The sequence below is a fragment of the Pipistrellus hanaki genome (assembly GCF_964339955.1).
Source record: "Pipistrellus hanaki genome assembly, chromosome: 9".
Taxonomy (NCBI): Eukaryota; Metazoa; Chordata; class Mammalia; order Chiroptera; family Vespertilionidae; genus Pipistrellus; species Pipistrellus hanaki.
The window spans coordinates 51,963,739-51,982,774 of NC_140511.1; the positions used below are offsets into that span (position 1 = coordinate 51,963,739).

A 19,036-nucleotide genomic window follows, 5' to 3' on the forward strand; every position below is an offset into this window, starting at 1 on the left:
CCAGTTCAAATGAGCTTAAGCCAAAAGGAGGACTTTCTTTTTCTTTAAAAAAAAAAAAAAAAAAAAAAAAAAAAAATATATATATATATATATATATATATATATATATATATATATATATAAATTATTATTAGTTTTTACAGAGAGGAAGAGAGAGGGATAGAAACATCGATGAGAGAGAAACATTGATCAGCTGCCTCTTGCACACCTCCTACTGGGGATGTGCCCACAACCAAGGTATTGTACATGCCCCTGACTGGAATCGAACCTGGGACCTTTCAGTCCGCAGGCCAATGCTCTATCCACTGAGCCAAACTAGTTTCGGCAAGGAGGACTTTCCTGATGTGTCTCTCTGAAAAGCCCAGGGTTATGGATACCAGCATCAATACAGTTGGTTTCAGAGGCAAAATGTGACACCACAGGACTTGGCTTTTTATTTAATCTCTCAGTTCTGCTTTCTTCCACGTTAATTTTATTCTCAAACAGGCTTCTTTTGTAGAAACAATATTGCTATTGACAATTTCAGACTTGCATTCCCACAAGTTAATCATGGTAGAGAGAGATCTAGCAAAAATTTCAACACTGATTCTCATTGGTCCAAAGTAAATCAAATGCTTATTCCTAACCCAACCACTGTCGTTCTGTTTGGCTAGGCCTGGGTTGTGTGCCTACCACTGAGTGAGTTAGTAGGGCCTTTCCACAAAGACAAATTAAGGTGTGGTGTCCAGAAGAAAAGCACCCAGAGGCAGAGAGGGACAGATTCAGGTTTGGGGGAGCCTAAAGCTTTATCATTTTTGGCCTTTGCTTAATAAAAATAATACAAAATCATCAATTTAAAAATAAGTATTAAACTGAATATTACTAAGAATGAAAAAATAAATCACATCAAATCATTGGAATGTTGGTGATTTGGTTCTTTTCTTTAAGTCTGTTTAGGCAATTTTATAGAAATGCTTATATTTAAATGCTTCTTGATTGTTTGCCCTCACTGGTTTGGCTCAGTGGATAGAGTGTTGGCCTGTAGACCAAAGAGTCCCAAGTTCAAATCTGGTCAAGGGCAGGTACCTTGGTTGCAGGCTTCTTCCAAGCCCAGGCCCTGCTCAGGGCTCGTGAAAGGAGGCAACCAATAGATGTGTTTCTGTCAAATTAATGTTTCTCTCTGTCTTTCCCTCTCTTTTTCACTCTCCCCCCCCCCAAAAAAAAAAAAATCAATGGAAAAATATACTTGGGGAGGATAAATAAATAAATAACTTATTTATTTATTTAATAAGTTTCCTCTCCCCATCTAGAAAGTTCTATAATTTGTAGACCCTCCCAGAATTTACAGGCACCCATGCAAGTGAAGGGCTCTGAGGCTTAAAACTTTGTTAGCTTCACAATAAATTCAACTCTGGACATAGGACAAGCAAACACAACAGATGTCTGTTTCTTCATAGCAATTTTTTGTTTTGTTTTAAAGAATTGTGATCTGGACATATATCCAAATAACTCTACTCAGGCCACCGCGTCTGGGGAACCTTGAGTCTTGGCAGAACAACTGATCATCATTTTGTACTTTGTGGCACTGGCCAAACCCAGCTGGATTTTTGCTACACTGATTTTAACAGCTCTGCACTCACGTAATTCAGTGCTTTAAAAGGCCATGTTTTATTTGGCACTGATGCTTTCAACAAATTTACAGGGACCATTGGCCTGAGGAGTCAAAAGCTGAACCTGTTCTGCCTCAGCTCCTGGTCATGTCCTAATTTCTTCCTTCTTCTCGTCTACTTTTTCTCCCATCCCTTACTTCTCTTCTTCCTCCTTCTTTTCCTCCACTTTTCCTTCTCCCCTTTCCTCTTCCCCCCTGATTGTTTTGACAGATCTTTCAGCTCAGACAGTACATCACACATGAGGCCTAAATTATGAGCAAATTCCACTGACGTCAGGCCATTTGTACATCCAGTGAACTTGGCTCGGTTTTTGGCATTTGAGCTGTGTCCATTGGAGACGCAGACAAGTGCCTTCAGGGCAACAGAGGCATTCCAGATGGCGGTGTTCAGATAGGCTCCCCAGCACACTGCCTCCCATCTGGGCCAGCGCTCTGAATGCCATAGGCCACTCTCAGCACATCCCCATAGCTGCTGTTGACTCTTGGAAGCAGCGCAGCAAACATACTGTGACTTATCAGGGGAAACCTGCAGATGATTAACTCTGAGCCCATTATATGCTGCATTTCCATCCAAGCGGACTCCAGGCTGAGGGTAAAAGGAGGCTAGGAGAGAGGGCAGACACAGTGGAACACCAGGAGTTTGGCAGCAATTGTAAAACGCTTTCCCCAGCTGAGGAGACATATCAGTAGGAGAAACAAAATATTGTCAGATATACAAAACGTGGGTTCAGGTGCCTGTTGTGTCACTCATTACCTGTGTGAACTTGAAAGGTGGTGGTGGATATCTATCAAGTGTTCTTTCCCAGGTGCTACTTCTGGAAATAGCAGCTACTTTCCTTTGGGGCACTGCTTTCCTGCTCCCTAAGGCTCAGAGCTCTGTCCTCCTAATCCCAGCCCCTCCCCTCTCCTATCCCTCAGTGATAGTACCCAGCGGGGCCAGTGACAGTGTCCCAGTGTCTCTATGAATGTTAATATACCTTACAACTCCGACCGAAACCGGTTTGGCTCAGTGGTAGAGCGTCGGCCTGCGGACTGAAGGGTCCCGGGTCAAGGGCATGTACCTTGGTTGCAGGCATATCCCCAGTGGGGGGTGTGCAAGAGGCAGCTGATCGATGATGACTCTCTCTTATCGATGTTTCTAGCTCTCTATCTCTCTCCCTTCCTCTCTGTACAAAATCAATCAAATATGTTTTAAAAATATATATATACCTTACAACTCCAAAATGAGGGAGGAGAGAAAACAGCTCTCACTCTAGCTAGGAGAAATGGAGACATCTAAAGTTAAACAGTTTGCCTCCACTTCCCTGAACCACTGCCACAGCTACCCAGATTTATGGAGGCAATGTGGGATTACACATATGTGAATTTTCCTGGCAAATTATTCTTTCAAGGATTAAAGGACCTTTTTTTTTCTGTTTAAACATGTTATTCACAGACTTTTCTGAAATGTTGAACACACTTCCCTTACTTTATGAAAGATGCCACATTTAACCTCTTCTGGATGGCAAGGAGTCATCAGAATGAATAGTTCCTTCTGTGTGATAACATCGTTTGGGGATTTTTTTTTTTAAAGTTTGTCCCAGTCTGCACTTCCTAGCTCCTTCCTGCTCACCCAAGCACCACAGGGCGAGCTCCCCACAAGAATGAGCTTCTTTCATGGCCAAAGCTCTGATTCTCTTCCTGTCTTACATCTCCCTTCCTGATGTGTTCTTGCATTCCTCTGGCTCTTGAACTTTGGTTTGCTTCCTGCTTTGAGTCCAGCAGTTTCCCCCCTTGATCTCACCTGTGATCCAACTGCTCTGCATCTGACCTTTGGTCCTCTTCCTCATATGCCATTCTGCCTTTGCCCTTGGGCCCTGTTCTGCCTCCAGCTGGCACTTGTACTGGGCCAGGCTAGGGTCCCATGACAAGGGATCAGATGCTAGTGTTCCTGTTGCCTTTCACATGGTTAAATGGCCTGAGATCATTTACTTCAGGGACAAACAACCTTACACACCACCATAGCCCTTCGAGTAAGACAAAATATCTGGGTGTGGAAGTAGGGTTACTGCAGATATTCATACTGCGGCAGGGGGCATATTGTAATTGGGCAGTTCAGATATCAGTTCTCTGGGGAGTGTCAGTTACCATGGTTAATTGGGTTATAGATGCTTTGTTGGAATGGTTACATTTCCAAACCTGACAGCTAGGTTCAATTGCTGGTCCCTGAATTGCCCAGGCCCAGCTTCCTCTTTTTCTCTCTCTGCTGACTCACGACCACAAACCCACCTAGCTTATACTAGTAACATCCTCTTTCTGCTTCTAGAGACATGGCTCTTCATCTCCATAAAAAAAGACATAAAGAGGAGTTAGTAAAACATAAAAATGTATGTATGTATATGTGGAAATGGATCTTACCCTTTGTAAGGGTTAAGAGCAGCTGAAATGCTAAAAATATTCTGAAGGAATGGATGCTCTTGGGTAAGCTATAGAAAACATTGCAAAAGACAAAGCATGCAAAATTTAATGTACAAACATCTGTTCCACTTGAAGAACTTCAGAGAATCTTGACCAATACCACGCTCTCAACAACCCTCTGAGGAACTGCTTCTTGTCTGCTTCACATGGAGCTGGTCCATCTGCCTGTCTAGCCACAAAGCACAGGGGAGCCCAGCCCGGAGGCCCACCTTCAATATACACGCAGAAGCTTCCTCCTTTCTTCCCACCCCTCCTGCCCAATTCTGCTCCCCCTTGCTTTGCCATCCCATGCATACTTGAATGCAGTGATCCTCAAACCTGGCCCCATGTCAGAATCATACAGGGAGAAGTTTAAATTTTTTGATGTCCAGGCCCAACACAACCGATTAAATCAGAATTATGGGTGGGGCCCACGCATGAAATTTCCCCTTAACATTTTATTGAGAAAAACTGCATACATGCAATTTGCAAGATACATATACATATACATATACACACACACACACACACACACACACACACACACACACACACATATATATATATATATATATATATATATATATATATATATATATATCCATCACCTAGGTCATCCTTTTAGCTTTTATTCTACATGTCTACCCATTTTCTAGCATTTTATTAACGTTCCTCTAAACATCCATTAATCCATTCCATTTTTAAATACATTTTAAAGTAAATTAATCACTAGGACTTATGGAGAGGGGAGAATGGAGAGTTAGTGCTGAATGGTCACAGTTTCTGTTTGGGGTGATGAAAAGAGTTCAGAAATAGATAGTGGTGATGGTTGCACAGTATTGTGAATGCAATTAATGCCACTAACTTGTACAGTTAAATTGATTATCATACAGACATTATATGTGCATATAGTACATATGTGTATTTTTAAAAAATATATTTTATTTATTTTATTACAGAGAGGAAGGGAGAGGGATAGAGAGTTAGAAACATCGATGAGAGAGAAACATCAACCAGCTGCCTCCTGCACCCTCCCCCCCCCCCACACACACAAACACACTGGGGATGTGCCCACAACCAAGGTACATGCCCTTGACCGGAATCGAACCTGGGACCCTTCAGTCCACAGACCCATCGCTCTATCCACTGAGCAAAACCGGTTTCGGCATGTGTGTATTTTTAATCATAATTTTTTAAAACAGTAAATTGCAAATGATATATTATTTCCTGAACTTAGTGTGTATGTGTTTCATTATTATTTCTTTTTAAAGATGTGCTTTTATTGATTTTTTTTTTTTTAGAGATAGAGGATGGGAGAAGGATAGAGCGATAGAAATATTGATGAGCCCCCTACTGGGGATGGAGCTGCAAACTAAGCATGTGCCCTGACCAAGAATGGAAGTGGTGACCTCAACCACACCAGCTGGGCTCGTTATTCTTTATACTGTACACATATATTATAGATATTGCAGAATAGAAAGTCTTTTAAACATGCTTTTATTTATTTTTTAAAGAAAGAGGAAGGGGTAGGGATAGAGGGATAGAAACATCAATGACAGAGAACATCATTGATTAGCTGCCTCCTCCACAGCCCATGGCCCCTACTTTGGATTAAGGCTGCAACCACGGTACATGCCCTTGACCACAATCGAACCTGGGATCCTTCAGTCTGCAATGCTCTATCCACCGAGCCAAACTGACTAGGGCATTAAAAGAATGAGTAGTATTTTTTACTTGCAGGAAATTTTTATTCCATTTCTATCAGGACCACCCATGCTTTCTCCTTCACCTACAGAAATTTTACCTTTCTTAAGGAATCAACATAACTTCCCTACTTCCCTCTGGCTACTGCAGCCACCATTAACCTTCTTTTGAATTTGTTTATTATCTTTGCCATTCTTTGTAGACCAAATTAAATACTGTCTTATTTCACAGCCCTTTTCATTTCAGATAGAGAGACAGCCTGCTTGCACTCTCTCAGGCCCATCCTCATCCTTCCCAGGCTCAGTTCTCACAGGCTCCCTTGTTCTTTGGCTCTTGGTACATTAAAGCAATGGGAGCACCATCAAAGACTGAACGCAGAGGAAGGGAGAAGCCAGGGTATTTCTCACTCTTTCTTTCCCTGCTTCCTGTGGAATCTGGCAGGGGCCCACTGGACAGCCTCTCCCTTCCTGGCCCCAGGTCTCCCCTGGGCAATTCCCCTCGTGGTTCTAGCTTCTCCTGCCTGTCAGTTCAGGCTTCTGGGCTCTGGTAGCACTATCTTCTTCCAGTGTCACCATGGAACAAGGGGAGTGACCTCCTAATTTTGTTAAATCTCTGGGTTGCTTCACCCTTCTTTATTTGGCTTCTTCACTCTTCCATTCATCTATGTGACTAATCCTCTGTAAAAATAAAATGTCCTGTTCTCTGAAAGACCCATTTATTTTCCTGGCTACATCCCAACTGATACATACAATGTATAGTGGAAAGAGCACAAGCCTGGAAGCTGGAGGGACCTACGTTTGAGTCCTGTTACTCTATGAATTTGGGCAAGCGACTAAACCCCATTCTATAAACTAGGGGCTCTACCACCTACATCATTGGATTACGATGAATGTTAAATGGCAAACTCGATGGATAGCTCCTATACGATAAGTAGGACTCAATCAGTAGTAGCTACTATTGTTTACTTATAAACCCCTTGTCAGCATGGCCATATTATTATTCTCTTTGTGTCCTTGTGCTTTGTTTGTTTGAATACTCACCAGATATTTTTTCCCTGGTTAATTTTTAGAGTGGATGGTGGGAGGGGGGGAGAGAAACATTGATGTGAGAGAGATCCATCAATTGATTCACTTTTGCAAGGGCCCCCACTGGGGCAGGGATTGAACCTTTGATCTAGGTATGTGCCCTTGACCAAGAATTGAACCCGCAACCCTTCACTGCTTGCTGCTTGCTGCTCACTGCTCAGGGTGATGCTCTAACCATTTAGCACACAGATCTAGTGCTTTTTATAAAGGTCATATTCCTGCCTCTTAAGTTTCACTTCATCAGCAACTTATTGAGCACCTGCTATGGACTTGCTATTGTGCTGGGCACTAATTCTAGAAAACACAACACAAATAAAGCCCTTGCTTTCAATGTACTTACAGTTTAACACGAGTGAGAGACGTGACACAAATCTGCAGAAAGGCATTCTGACAAACACACAAACATACACACGTGACACTGGTGGGTACATGGCTGAAGGAATGTCTAGGAACAGCAGGCAGAGCTTCTGAGGAGTGGGAACTCTGTTGGCTCTGAAAGAAGAGAAGCCTTCCCACAAGCAAAGGATTCAGGGAAGGAGAGTTCAGGCAGAGGGAATGGCATGCTCTCTGCACTTTCTATTTCTTTCTGCCTAGAATTATCTTCACCCAGATTTTTGTATGGCTCACTTTATCATCTCTTTCAAATATTTATTTGTTTATGTGTCACCTTCTCAGTGAGGGATCCCTGAAACAATGTTGAAACATTAAAACATTGGAACATCTCCTCCTCATATCTCAGGTATCAAATAAAATGCCTTTTCCAGAAATGTCTTATCTCATCCTCCCAACCTAAAACAGCTATTCTGATCCTAGTTATGCCTTATAATATCATCGCATTTTATTTCATTCATACTACTCATTATTATCTAAAGTTATTCTATTTATTTACTTGTTTGTTGTTTGTCCCCTCCATTCTCCATTAGAATATAGGCTTCATTAAGACCTGAGATCTTGACACATAGCAAGCATTCAATAAATATTGGTCAAGTGAATGTAAAAGCTGTGCTAAAGGCTTCACATGATTGATTCACCTACTATTCATAGCAACCCCCATTAAGTAGCATTATCAGACTCTTCTTTTCTCAAGTGACAAAACAAAGGTTTAAAGAGTACACAGGTAGACAGAAGCAGAACCCAGATTTGAACACGAGCAGTTTGATTCCAGAATTCATTTTGAGTTAGTTTATTTAACTGTAGGACTTCTCAGAGCCTTGGAATCTGCATATACAACATTTCCTGAAAGAGTAGGAAAGCATATACAACATTACCCAAATTTGCCTGGCCAGCGTGGCTTAATGGTTGAGCGTCGACCTATGAACCAGGACTCCCAGTCAGGGCATATGTCCAGGTTGTGGGCTCATTCCCCAGTGTGGGGCATGCAGGAAGCAGCCAATCAATGATTCTCTCTCATCATTGATTTTTCTATCTCTCTTCACTCTCCATTCCTAACTGAAATAAATAAAAATATATTTAAAAATAATAAAAATTAAAACATTACCCAAACTTACCTGACCACAGAATTCTCTTTGTGGTGTGTGTGTGTGTGTGTGTGTGTGTGTGTATGTGTGTGTGTAATATTCCTAGAGTTGTTTAGAAAAATTTTGGACATCTGCCATATACTTCTAGCTAATTTAACTGGGAAGTTGGTAGAGCTTCATTAACAAGTCAATAACATAATTTCATTGTAATCCCATGAAGGAGTAGATGTCTCAATAGGAAAGCAAATGCAGCAAAAGCAGTAGAGGAGGAAAAGTAGATGAGAGACAAATAAGAAAAAGGTAGCTATAGAAAGAGGAAGGTGCACTCTGCGACTGCTCAGGATGTGGGCCTGAGTAAGTAAAGGAGCAGAAAATTAAGTTTGATCTGTGACACAGAGGAGCACACAGAAAGAACCTCAATGGATGAGTAGACATTGGTATTGTTTACTCAACATCTGTTCTCTTTCTTCCTCTTTCAAAAAAAATCCCACATTTTCCCTTGTAATTTACCTCTTTCACCCAGTCCTGAGCTTCCTTAAGCCAGTCACTGTCCTTGACGAATAGGTCACCTTATGCAATTCTGGTTAGTGAGACATAAAATCTAGTCTGCTTGGAGACTTCTGGAAAAGGTTTGCCTCTTCATGATAAAGAGACTCATGAGAAGAAGTGTTGTCTATATGTGATGTCAGGGACTGGGCAAAGCTAACACTAATGAGAATGGCGGAGCAGAAAAATTGAATATTCTCTCTTTAGTTTTCTTTTGTGCTAAAAAAAAAAGATACCTTGGGAGGTATACTAAAGTGATTGAATGTTAGATAAGGGAAAAAGTCACTCTATTCCAGGAAAGAGCATTATTCTGCTTCAGAATTTCAGCTATCAGTCTCTATCTCAGGTGACTGTCAGTTGACTGTTTCAGGAATGAAGGACTGAGTCTCCATTACGCACGTAGCTTGCACAAAATATTGCAAAAGAGATGAATCAGTGCCAGCACAAGGGTGCTGCCTCAATTGGCGTAAGTGGGGCTTGTACTGAGGGGCGACATGAGGGGCGTAACTGTCAGATCAATGAGGTAATACTCGAGTAAAGATCCCCAAACTGCAGCTGAAGATTTTAAAGATTCTTTTCATTTCTAAATTAGGTTCTTATTTCTTGGATGCCCAGCTACATCCAAGTGGGGATCTTGTAAAATTCCCACTTGAAACCTGCCATGTTTGCCATCTCTCCACATGAGGCTAGATGCCTACATTCTTGACTTAGAGCCTTTAGATCTGTTCTAGAGAAGAGGCAGACTCTGTCAGAATTGCCTCTTGAATTGTTGGTTTCTCTGGCAGAATGGAGATTCAATAAAAATAGAACAGGAGGTTCTCCTTGGCTAGATAATCCTGTCTATAGGCTCCCTTTACAGCAATCAGACTGCCATTGGCTTCAGAGTCTGATTTCAACAGATTTTTAGATGCTTTAAAGAACAGACGTGAGCACTCCTATGCTTCACTCCATGAACTTGTCCAAAGCCACACAGTTAAGTGGAAGAATAAGAATTAAAACCCAACTTGTCTAACTCCCAAAATTTTGCATATAATCATTATGCTAAATGAGACCTGTCAAAATTTGTGACAAGTGCCAGGCTGGCGTGGCTCAGCCACTGAGCATTGACCTATGAACCAGGAGGTCGCAGTTCAATTCCCAGTCAGGGCACATGCTGGGATTGTGGCTCGATCCTCAGTGTATGGTGTGCAGGAGGCAGTCAATCAATGATTCTCTCTCATCATTGAAGTCTCCATCTCCATCTCCCTCTCCCTCTCCCTTCCTCTCTGAAATAAATAAAAAAAAATATATTTTTTTAAAAGTTTGTGCCAAGTAACTTTATGCATGAGAAAATCTTGTGAAGTCAAGAAAAGGTAGTGAGACTAATCTTCACCCCAAACTGTGGGCACATTTGTCATTCATATTCCTTCTACTGAAGAGGAACCAGTAGGATAGAGAACCCATGAACTCCTAAACTTTGACTAGAGAGATAATCTCAGTTACTATGATGGAGATGGTTTCCTAGAATTGGACACTTAGGCAAAGCTGCCTTTGGCCATGAACAGGCTAGGCACTTTATCATCACTGAGGCATTTGTTTGAGATAAGAGAATAGAAATTGTTTCATATTCTCTTCCTTGACTTGGTACATTCATTGGACAAGGAGCTCTGTGCCAGGCTTTCTAGCTCCCTTTGTACCTTCAAAGGCATGAAAAAATTATAGTTATATAAACTTATTTGTATATTATTTATATATATATACATATACATATAGATAATACATAATGATACTATATATATTTAAAATTTATTATATTATATATAATTTATATTTTATATATATTATATATGTTATATGTAAAATTATTGTTCATTTTATAATTATACTAGAGGCCCAATGCACAAAATTAATGCAAGAAATAAGCCTTATTTCCCCTGGCTGCTGGCACCAGGTTTCCTCTGGCACCTGGGATCTGGGCTTCGCTTGTAGTCCTGGCTTAGTCCAGAAGGTCATACGGAAGGATGTCTGATCTAATTAGCATATTATTCTTTTATTATTATAGATTTATGCATTATAACTATAATTATATTTATATAATTTATATAGCATAATCATTTTATAGTGTATTGTTTTATATATAATTATTATCTTATAAATTTATAATTTACAAAATGCTTGCAATATGACCCTTTTTTGCAGGGAGGAATGGGAAACCATGCTGATAATCTTGGAGTAACCATATTTGGACAGGTTAAAAAAAATGCCTGTTGGTGATGCAACAGATGAGGTGGAGATGAAGTTTAATTAAATAAATTTGGAGAGGCAAGACAAGAAGCTGTAGCTAATGGTCTAAAGTGAAGAGAGCAAAAGAAGACAGTTGAGTGCTAATTGCATTTTCACTGAAAGCAGGGATAAAACTGTTTCTCATCAATTACTTGTGGGCTGAACAGAAGAGAGTTAACCTGGAGCCATTCTCAAAAGTCATGCTCAGTGAGCTGACGTGACCCTAACAGAGTGTTCGTTTATCTGATTCCCACTGCTGTGGGAGAAAACATGAGCAACAAGCTAGAGGTAAATGTTTTATCCATAAAACAGGCAGTTCAATGAGGACACCTCCAAAGTACCCAGGAGAACATCTACCAGAAAGAGATAGATTTAAACATTTGCCACAGAGGGAGGAGACTCACAGCAAGGTACCTCAATGCCATTTGGGTAAGACATTTCCTGCCCCTGACTTCTTATTCATCTCTGTTTTAACCCTGCAGGATCAAGAGGCAGCCTCTTGTTGATTGAGAAAGGAGGAGTAGAAATATCAAGTCGAAAAATAGAGATGAAGCTAACTAAATCTCCCAGTCAATGCACTTTTTCACAGGGAGAAACTTTAACTTTGTTTTATTAAATATACTTTTATTGATTTCAGAGAGGAAGAGAGAGGGAGTGAGAGATAGAAATATCAAGATGAGAGAGAAACATTGATCAGCTGCCTCCTGCACTTGTGATCAAGCTGGCAACCCGGGCATGTGCCCTGACCCCAGTTGAACCGTGACTCATGATTCATAGGTTGACGCTCAGCCATTGACCCATGCTAGCTGGGCGAGAAGCTTTAACTTTAAATGAAATTTGAGATTTTGACTTTTACATTTAAATTACTGGACATTTTGATTAATGAAATAAGCTGATTCATACAACTAGATGTCATCAGATGACTTTTATTATCTAGGAGTGTCTCGGAGGGAAGGACCAGTTTCTCAGTATGAGCAATAAGGATGAAAGGAAAAATTGTTTTTGAGTGCACTCTGTGAGTTCTCTGACTCAAAGTGCCTGCCATAGTGTTTTGAATTGTACTTTTCTGTCATTTGCAACTGAAAGGGTTCTAATACCACTTCAAATATTCCATGGATGGATTAAACAGCAATTTATACAAAAATGAATTTTTAATAATTTTTACTTCAAATTCTAGCTCTCTCAGCTTACTGGAAAGGATATTTAAAAGTCAGAAGAACCCTATCTTGCCGAGACCGGTTTGGCTCAATGGATAGAGCGTCGGCTTGGGGACTGAAGGGACCGGGTTCGATTCCGGTCAAGGGCATGTACCTTGGTTGCGGGCATATCTCCAGTAGGGGGTGTGCAAGAGGCAGCTGATCGATGACTCTCTCTCATTGATGTTTCTAGCTTTCTATCTCTCTCCCTTCCTCTCTGTACAAAATCAATAAAATATATTAAAAAAAGAAAAAGAAAAAAAAAAAAGATGAGCCCTATCTTGTTGGCTCAGTGGATAGAGCATTGGCCTGTGGACTGAGGAGTCCTGTGTTTGATTCTGGTCAAGGGCACATGCCTGGGTTGTCCTGGGTTGTGGGCTCAATCTCCAGTATGGGGCACGCAGGGGGTAGTCGATCAATGATTCTCTCTCATCACTGATGATTCTACCTCTCTCTTCTCCCTTTTTCTCTGAAGTAAAAAGAAAAAAAGAGAACTTTTATTTTAAAAAATAGAAGAAATGTACCTAAATGTTGGGAAGGTCTTATTAAGGGAAATTTGTCAGGGGGTTTTGTAGGGAATCATACATGAAATTGTACGCTAATGTTCTAAAGAAAAAGTTAAACATCCATCTTCTTCCTCTCCTTACAGAGGAATCCAGCCACAAACTGTATCCCTGTTCACTGAGTCATGGAACTAATGCTTCCCTATGCATTTGGATTCCTGGGATACTTCTTGATGCTAATTTCCAATTCATAATTTCATACATCTATTTTTCTGCATTTTGGACAAAACTTAAAATTTGGTTTCTGCATTTCTAATTAAACAGTTGACTAGCTTAAGTCCAATGAGAATTTAATTGAGGCCAAATATTTGCTGCTTTTAGCATAACTAATAATTTCCATCTTTGTCTCACTTAAATAATTATAAGTATTAGCATTTTCTTTTTCTGCTTTCCACTCATTTTTATAAAGTAGGCTCAAACAAAATATTCACATAATTCCATAAACCAGCAGTTTTGTTTTTGTTTTTTTCAGGTAATAAGACAATCCAGACACAACAGAAACAATGATTGACAACGACTTCCTGGAAAGTGTGGAGTAGATTTTTCTTTTGGGTGTGTGGAGTAGATTTGTAAGTTTGATATATTCAACTTGATGTTAACAATGAGTGCTTTCTCATTTTAATTCTATTTCTATTATGTTCAAACTATCTGAAATACTAGATTCAAGCCTTTCAGGTCCCCAACACACAGATGAAAATATTTGGGGCAAACACAGTTTTGGTCCACTCTGTGTCGTGTGCTAGAGGTCACATGAGACAATAAGATAATTGGAGGTTATGTTTTCCTTCAAACAACTTTTTTTTTTTTTTTTAAGTATTTGTTAAGACATTCAATGAGATTTCAAATGTGACAACTTAAAAGTTTAAAAACAATCTAAGAAAAATAAATTGGAGACTACATGACATAGCCTTATCAACACTCCACATGTATCCACTAGTGGTATGTTTTTAATTTGTATCAAAAGCTTTCATCATTAAAATAGAGCTATCATAAGAAATGACAAAATTAAAAAGCATAGAAGCTAAGAACTTAAGTTCTACTTGAATTCTAACTCTGCCATTTGTTACTGTGTGATCTTGGGAAAGCTCAGTTTCCTCCAATGGCTTTCAGAATTAGTTCTGGTATTTTTTTTAATTAAATTATTATCTGTGTACATATTTTAACATTGCCCAAGATTTTTTTTTTTTTTTTTTTTTTTAAGGAGGAGATACCTGGTGGTCAAAATATCATCTGCTAAACTTCTAAAAGCTAGGACTAAAGATGTGGCTTAGTTGTATGGCAACAATGGGTTTTCTACTATGGAACACTAATCAGACATTAGGCAGTGTTGAACCTGCTGGTTTCCCCGTGCAAAGCCTGACCCATGAATCCTATGCTGTGGGAAGCAGGATATAATGCATGCTCTCTGTGGATCCCAAGTTAAAAGAGCTTAGGAAGGCATTTAAATTGTTTTCTCTCTAGTATATCCAGAAGAAAAGTCACTCCTCTTTCTCTGGGGAGGAGTAAAGAGGGATTGACAGAAAATGGACAAGAGTATTACATAGTGAAGCTTCTACAAGGAAAACATTGGATTCAGGGGAAAGTTTTACTCCTTAACATTTCCTAGACTTTTGCTTTCTTAATCTATTGGCACTGACCATTTAACCTATACTCAACCAGGTATGACTGTTCTTTTGTAGGGAAGAGATCAGCAGACTCGCAGGATAGTCCTGTTCTCATTTTCATGAGGATATTCCCCCAATGCTATTCATGCTCCTCTGTGGGTCCTCCTAGTGTACTCCAGGTCAGTTGTATTACTCTTGTCCTCAGAATGCTCTGAAATAAGTCAGATGAGTATACTTAGTAAGTTAACTTGGAGACAACATTGTATCCTAGGCTGAAAATCAATTTCTTATTTTATTTTCTAACCCAAATTATGTATAGCCAATTTGTCTAATTACATATTAATTACCTGCTGAGAAGCAGGTACCAAAGAGGAACCAGACACATACGAAGTTTATCGGAAGAGGGATACACACAAGTCAAGGAGAACCTTTAAACCTTGGTCTGATGTCTGTGCAAAAAGAGGAAGAAGGGGTTAAGACTGGATAGGAAGAATCTTAGACGGTAATGCAGTTCCTAGAAAGGTTAAACATGGCTGAGGGGAAGTCTTTGGGCCAGAGTTACTTGTTGGAGGAGTTTTGTGGATTGAGCCTGACTAGTACCTAGTCACCCTCAGTCATTAGCTAGGAACAGCTGGTGGGGAGGTAGCCTCAGTATGAACATGGTGCTAGATCCAGATGTTGTCTGTCAATTATGATCCCAAAGTCAAATGTCTGAGCAGTGCATTTTATGGTTACAACATGTATAGAGTTCATTAAAGGTCCCACAATGTTATCAATAGGCAAAGGTACTCCAATAAAAATAAAAATATACTAACAATAAGATACTTAAGCCCTAGTCTGTTTGGCTCAGTGGATAGGGCATCAGTCTGCGGACCAAAGGGTCCCAGGTTCGATTCCGGTCAAGGGCACATATCTCAGTTGCAGGCTCCTCCCTGGCCCAGGCCCTGATCAGGGCTTGTTCAGGAGGCAACCAATCGATGTGTTTCTCTAACATCCATGTTTCTCTCTGTCTTTCCCTCTATTTTCCACTCTCCCTTAAAAACAATTAATGGAGAAATGTCCTAGAGTGAGGATTAACAAAAAACAAAAGAAACAAACAAAGATACTTCACATGTCATGATTAAAAATTAGATCTCAGATTACGGGTTCAATTCCTGGTTAGAGCACATACAAGAAACAACCAATGAATGCATAAATAAATAGAAAAACAAATTGATGTCACTCTCTCTCTAAAAAATAAATAAAAATGAATAAATAAATAAAAGGAGAGAAAGCTAATCCCTAGATTATAATACAGTTACCACAGGAAAATTATGCTTCCAGGTCATACCATTTGGTAACACCAAAGACTGTATCAAATATATCAGAATTAAGGTGGAATAATCTCAGTTTTTGTCTCACCAAGATTCATTAGTTCATATCTCAAAAAATTTTTTTAACACCTACTATGTTCCAGTAGGTATTCTAGCCGTGAATTAAATAAACAAAAGTAGTACTTACCTTCATGGAGCAAAACTTCACACTAACAGGGAAGATTTTCTTTAAATGGGATAAATAATAAAATATGTAAGATGTTAGTGGCATGATAAGGAGAAAAAAAGAAGTTCTGACACAGTGAGTGGATTCAAATTTTAGCTAGGAAAATTAAGGAAGGCAATTTTGAATCAAAACCTAGAGAACGGCCGAAACCGGTTTGGCTCAGTGGATAGAGCATCGGCCTGCGGACTGAAAGGTCCCGGGTTCGATTCCGGTCAAGGGCATGTACCTTGGCTGCGGGCACATCCCCAGTGGGGGGTGTGCAAGAGGCAGCTGATCAATGTCTCTCTCTCATCGATGTTTCTAACTCTCTCTATCTCTCTCTTCCTCTCTGTAAAAAATCAATAAAAAAATAAAAAACAAACAAACAACAACAACAACAAACCCCTAGAGGATGTTAAAGAATAAGGTAGGAAGATATTTAGGAACGGAACGATCATTTAGGGTAGAGCAAATGACAAATGCAAAGGCTAAAGGCAGGAGTGTTCCTAGAGTGTTTTAACAAACAGCAAAGGAGGCCATGTGTCTGGAGTACAGTGAGCAAGGTGGGAAGTGATAAGAGATGAGATCAGAGGGACATGCCATGTGGAGCCTTGTTAGCATTTGCTCTGATGAGCTGGGAAGCCAGTGGAGGGTTCAGAGCAGATTATCAACTAGAACTAAGATCACCTTGGATGTTGAGTTGAGAAGAGACTGAAAGGGGTCAAGTACAGAAGCAGGAAGATCTTTTAGAAAGCAACTGCAATGATCTAGGGAAGAAATGATTGTGGCTTGGACCAAGGCAATAGCAGTGAGAGGTGGTGTTTCTGTATATAGTTTAATGGTAGTCATTTCCAATTTTTGGAGTTGAGAAGTTGTGAGCTTAAAACTCAATTGGGAGAAATCATCCATCAAAAAGTTAATCTTTCACTTCCAATCTGAGAGGAAGAGCCACCTCTGTAATCAGTCTCCCTTCTGAGGGAGTGGCAACTGTGACACTCCTGGCTTCTAAAAACGTTTAAAAATCTTCACATGATGGCAGCCCTGGTCAATAGACTTTACATGAAGGACCATTCCTTCCTGTCTAACATCTTCAAAATGTCTCAATTTCCCTTTCCCATTGAGTCCCATGTTTCTAGCCCTTGCTGAAATGAGTGGGGCTCTGTCTAGTTAATTAACCTTCAAGATATCTTATGAACAGTTCGTCAATTCTGAGCCACAGGGGTTGTTCCCTTTACCTCTTGCCATGGCTAAGACACTGTCTCTGATGGATGACTTCTCCTGCTTCCTACAGTTGCTTCAACAACATATATCACTCTCAGCAAAGACCTGAATTAAAGCTGCTTTTGAACCTGTGCTCCTATGGGCCTGGTGAATTTCTGTTACCTATGTTCCATTGCTATTTTCCAGAAAGACTCATCTCAGATTAGAACAGTTCAACCTGTTTTTTAGATTGTTCCCTTTCTTTCTCTACCTATGGTAAGGCTCCTACTGTTTGCTGGATTCAAGTATCAGCTTTCCTTTGCTTCCTCACACACTTTTTCTTTGTCGCTCCTTTTGTTTTTTGGCTCGGGCATGCATTTTTTTTTACATACTCCTCTAAGTTTTGCTTTGTGAGGGGTCTCCCATAGTGAGACATATGAAATCTATGCATTCTATCTTTGCCAAAAGCAAAGAAATTCTCACCTTCATTTCTCACAGCTGCATAATATTCCCAGGAAAGAGTCTCATAGTGGATCAGTATCCATCCCAGTCCTGGACTTGACTTACTGCCTTGAAGGGGCAAGATCTTTACCACTCTGCTGCTGGTCTCCTGAGAGCAGACTAGCACACATTTGTTTTTGGAATATCTGAAAGAGAATGCAGAAGGGGAAAGGAACATCAGTTATGCTTGACCTTTATAGGTGCCCTGATCCACATCTTAGACTCATCAAAGTTTCTTCTCTCTGTCCTTGGAAGTAGTATACAGGCCAGAAAGATTACTATAATGGATGTTCTCCTATATGAAAGGAAATACTGGAGTGGGGAGTGCTTCCCCATAAAAGTATATAGCTTAGCCAGTTTTTCTTAGTGGTTATAGTGTTGGCCTGTGGACTAAAAGGTCATGGATTCAATTCCTGGTCAAGGACACATACCTTAGTTGCAGATTCGATCTCTAGCCCCAGTCCGAGCATGTGCGGGAGGCAACCAATCTCTCTCTCTCTTTCTCCCTCCCTCTCTTCCTCTCTCTTTCCCTCTCCCTAACTCCCTCACTCCCCTCTCCCTTCTACTCCCTTTAAAAATCAATGGGAAAAAAATATCCTCCGGTGATGATTTAAAAAAAAGTATATGAAATACTTAACACAGTGCCTGAATAGAGATCAGTACTCAACAAATGTTGACTATTATAAACAGAAAAAGAATTGAAAAATTAAGATAAAAATTATTTACAGAACTAAAGAAAAAGTATATATGATAGAAGTAGGACAACCAAGCAAAATCTACAATATTGGATTTTTCCCCCCAGAGTTTTTTTTTCTTAAGAATAAAACTCTGAGTATTAAATTGTCCTTTTAGTGATCATCTATGAATACAATCTTGGAACCAGCCTTTAGGCAAATGAACACTATTTCATCAAATGTAAACTTTTTTTCTTGGATCTCAGGACAACAGAATTGGATTAATCCTAATCTTTGTTTAGGACACACTTTGCTCATTGATTCCTTCCTCCCTCTTGCCCTGCCTTTTTTCTAACTTGCTCCTTCTCCTAGGGAATCTTATAATATCAACATTTTGTTCTGAGTGGAAAAGAACCTTGGGATTCTCCTGCCCATTCCCTTCTTCTCCTCCCGGGCAACTGCTCTTACTTGTTGGGCTGAGTTTGAAATTTGAATAACCACTGAAAGTGACAGACTTGCCACATCTGGAGGGAAAAAAAAACTGCTGTTTCTTTTGGTTTCTCCCAGAATTCCAAGTGTATCCCAAAAGCTCAAAGGAAGGGCGTGGTTTTGACTCAAACT

General features: G+C 40.0%; 1 protein-coding gene across 5 annotated transcripts in view; it reads right to left on the bottom strand.

Moving 5' to 3' along the window:
- Positions 1–19,036, bottom strand: part of LOC311627468 (uncharacterized protein) — a 228,795-nt gene that overhangs the window by 43,017 nt on the left and 166,742 nt on the right. For 4 of the 5 annotated variants that reach the window (XR_014795919.1, XR_014795920.1, XR_014795921.1 and 1 more), the window contains one exon: positions 17,724–17,887. Coding sequence is in view for 1 of the 5 variants with exons in the window: in XM_084893990.1 (XP_084750116.1) it covers positions 17,724–17,887 (164 nt within the window). In the remaining 4 variants the exon portion in view is untranslated. Of the gene's footprint in view, positions 1–17,723; positions 17,975–19,036 lie in introns of those variants that run through there. The other variant, XR_014795918.1, reaches the window with a different exon arrangement.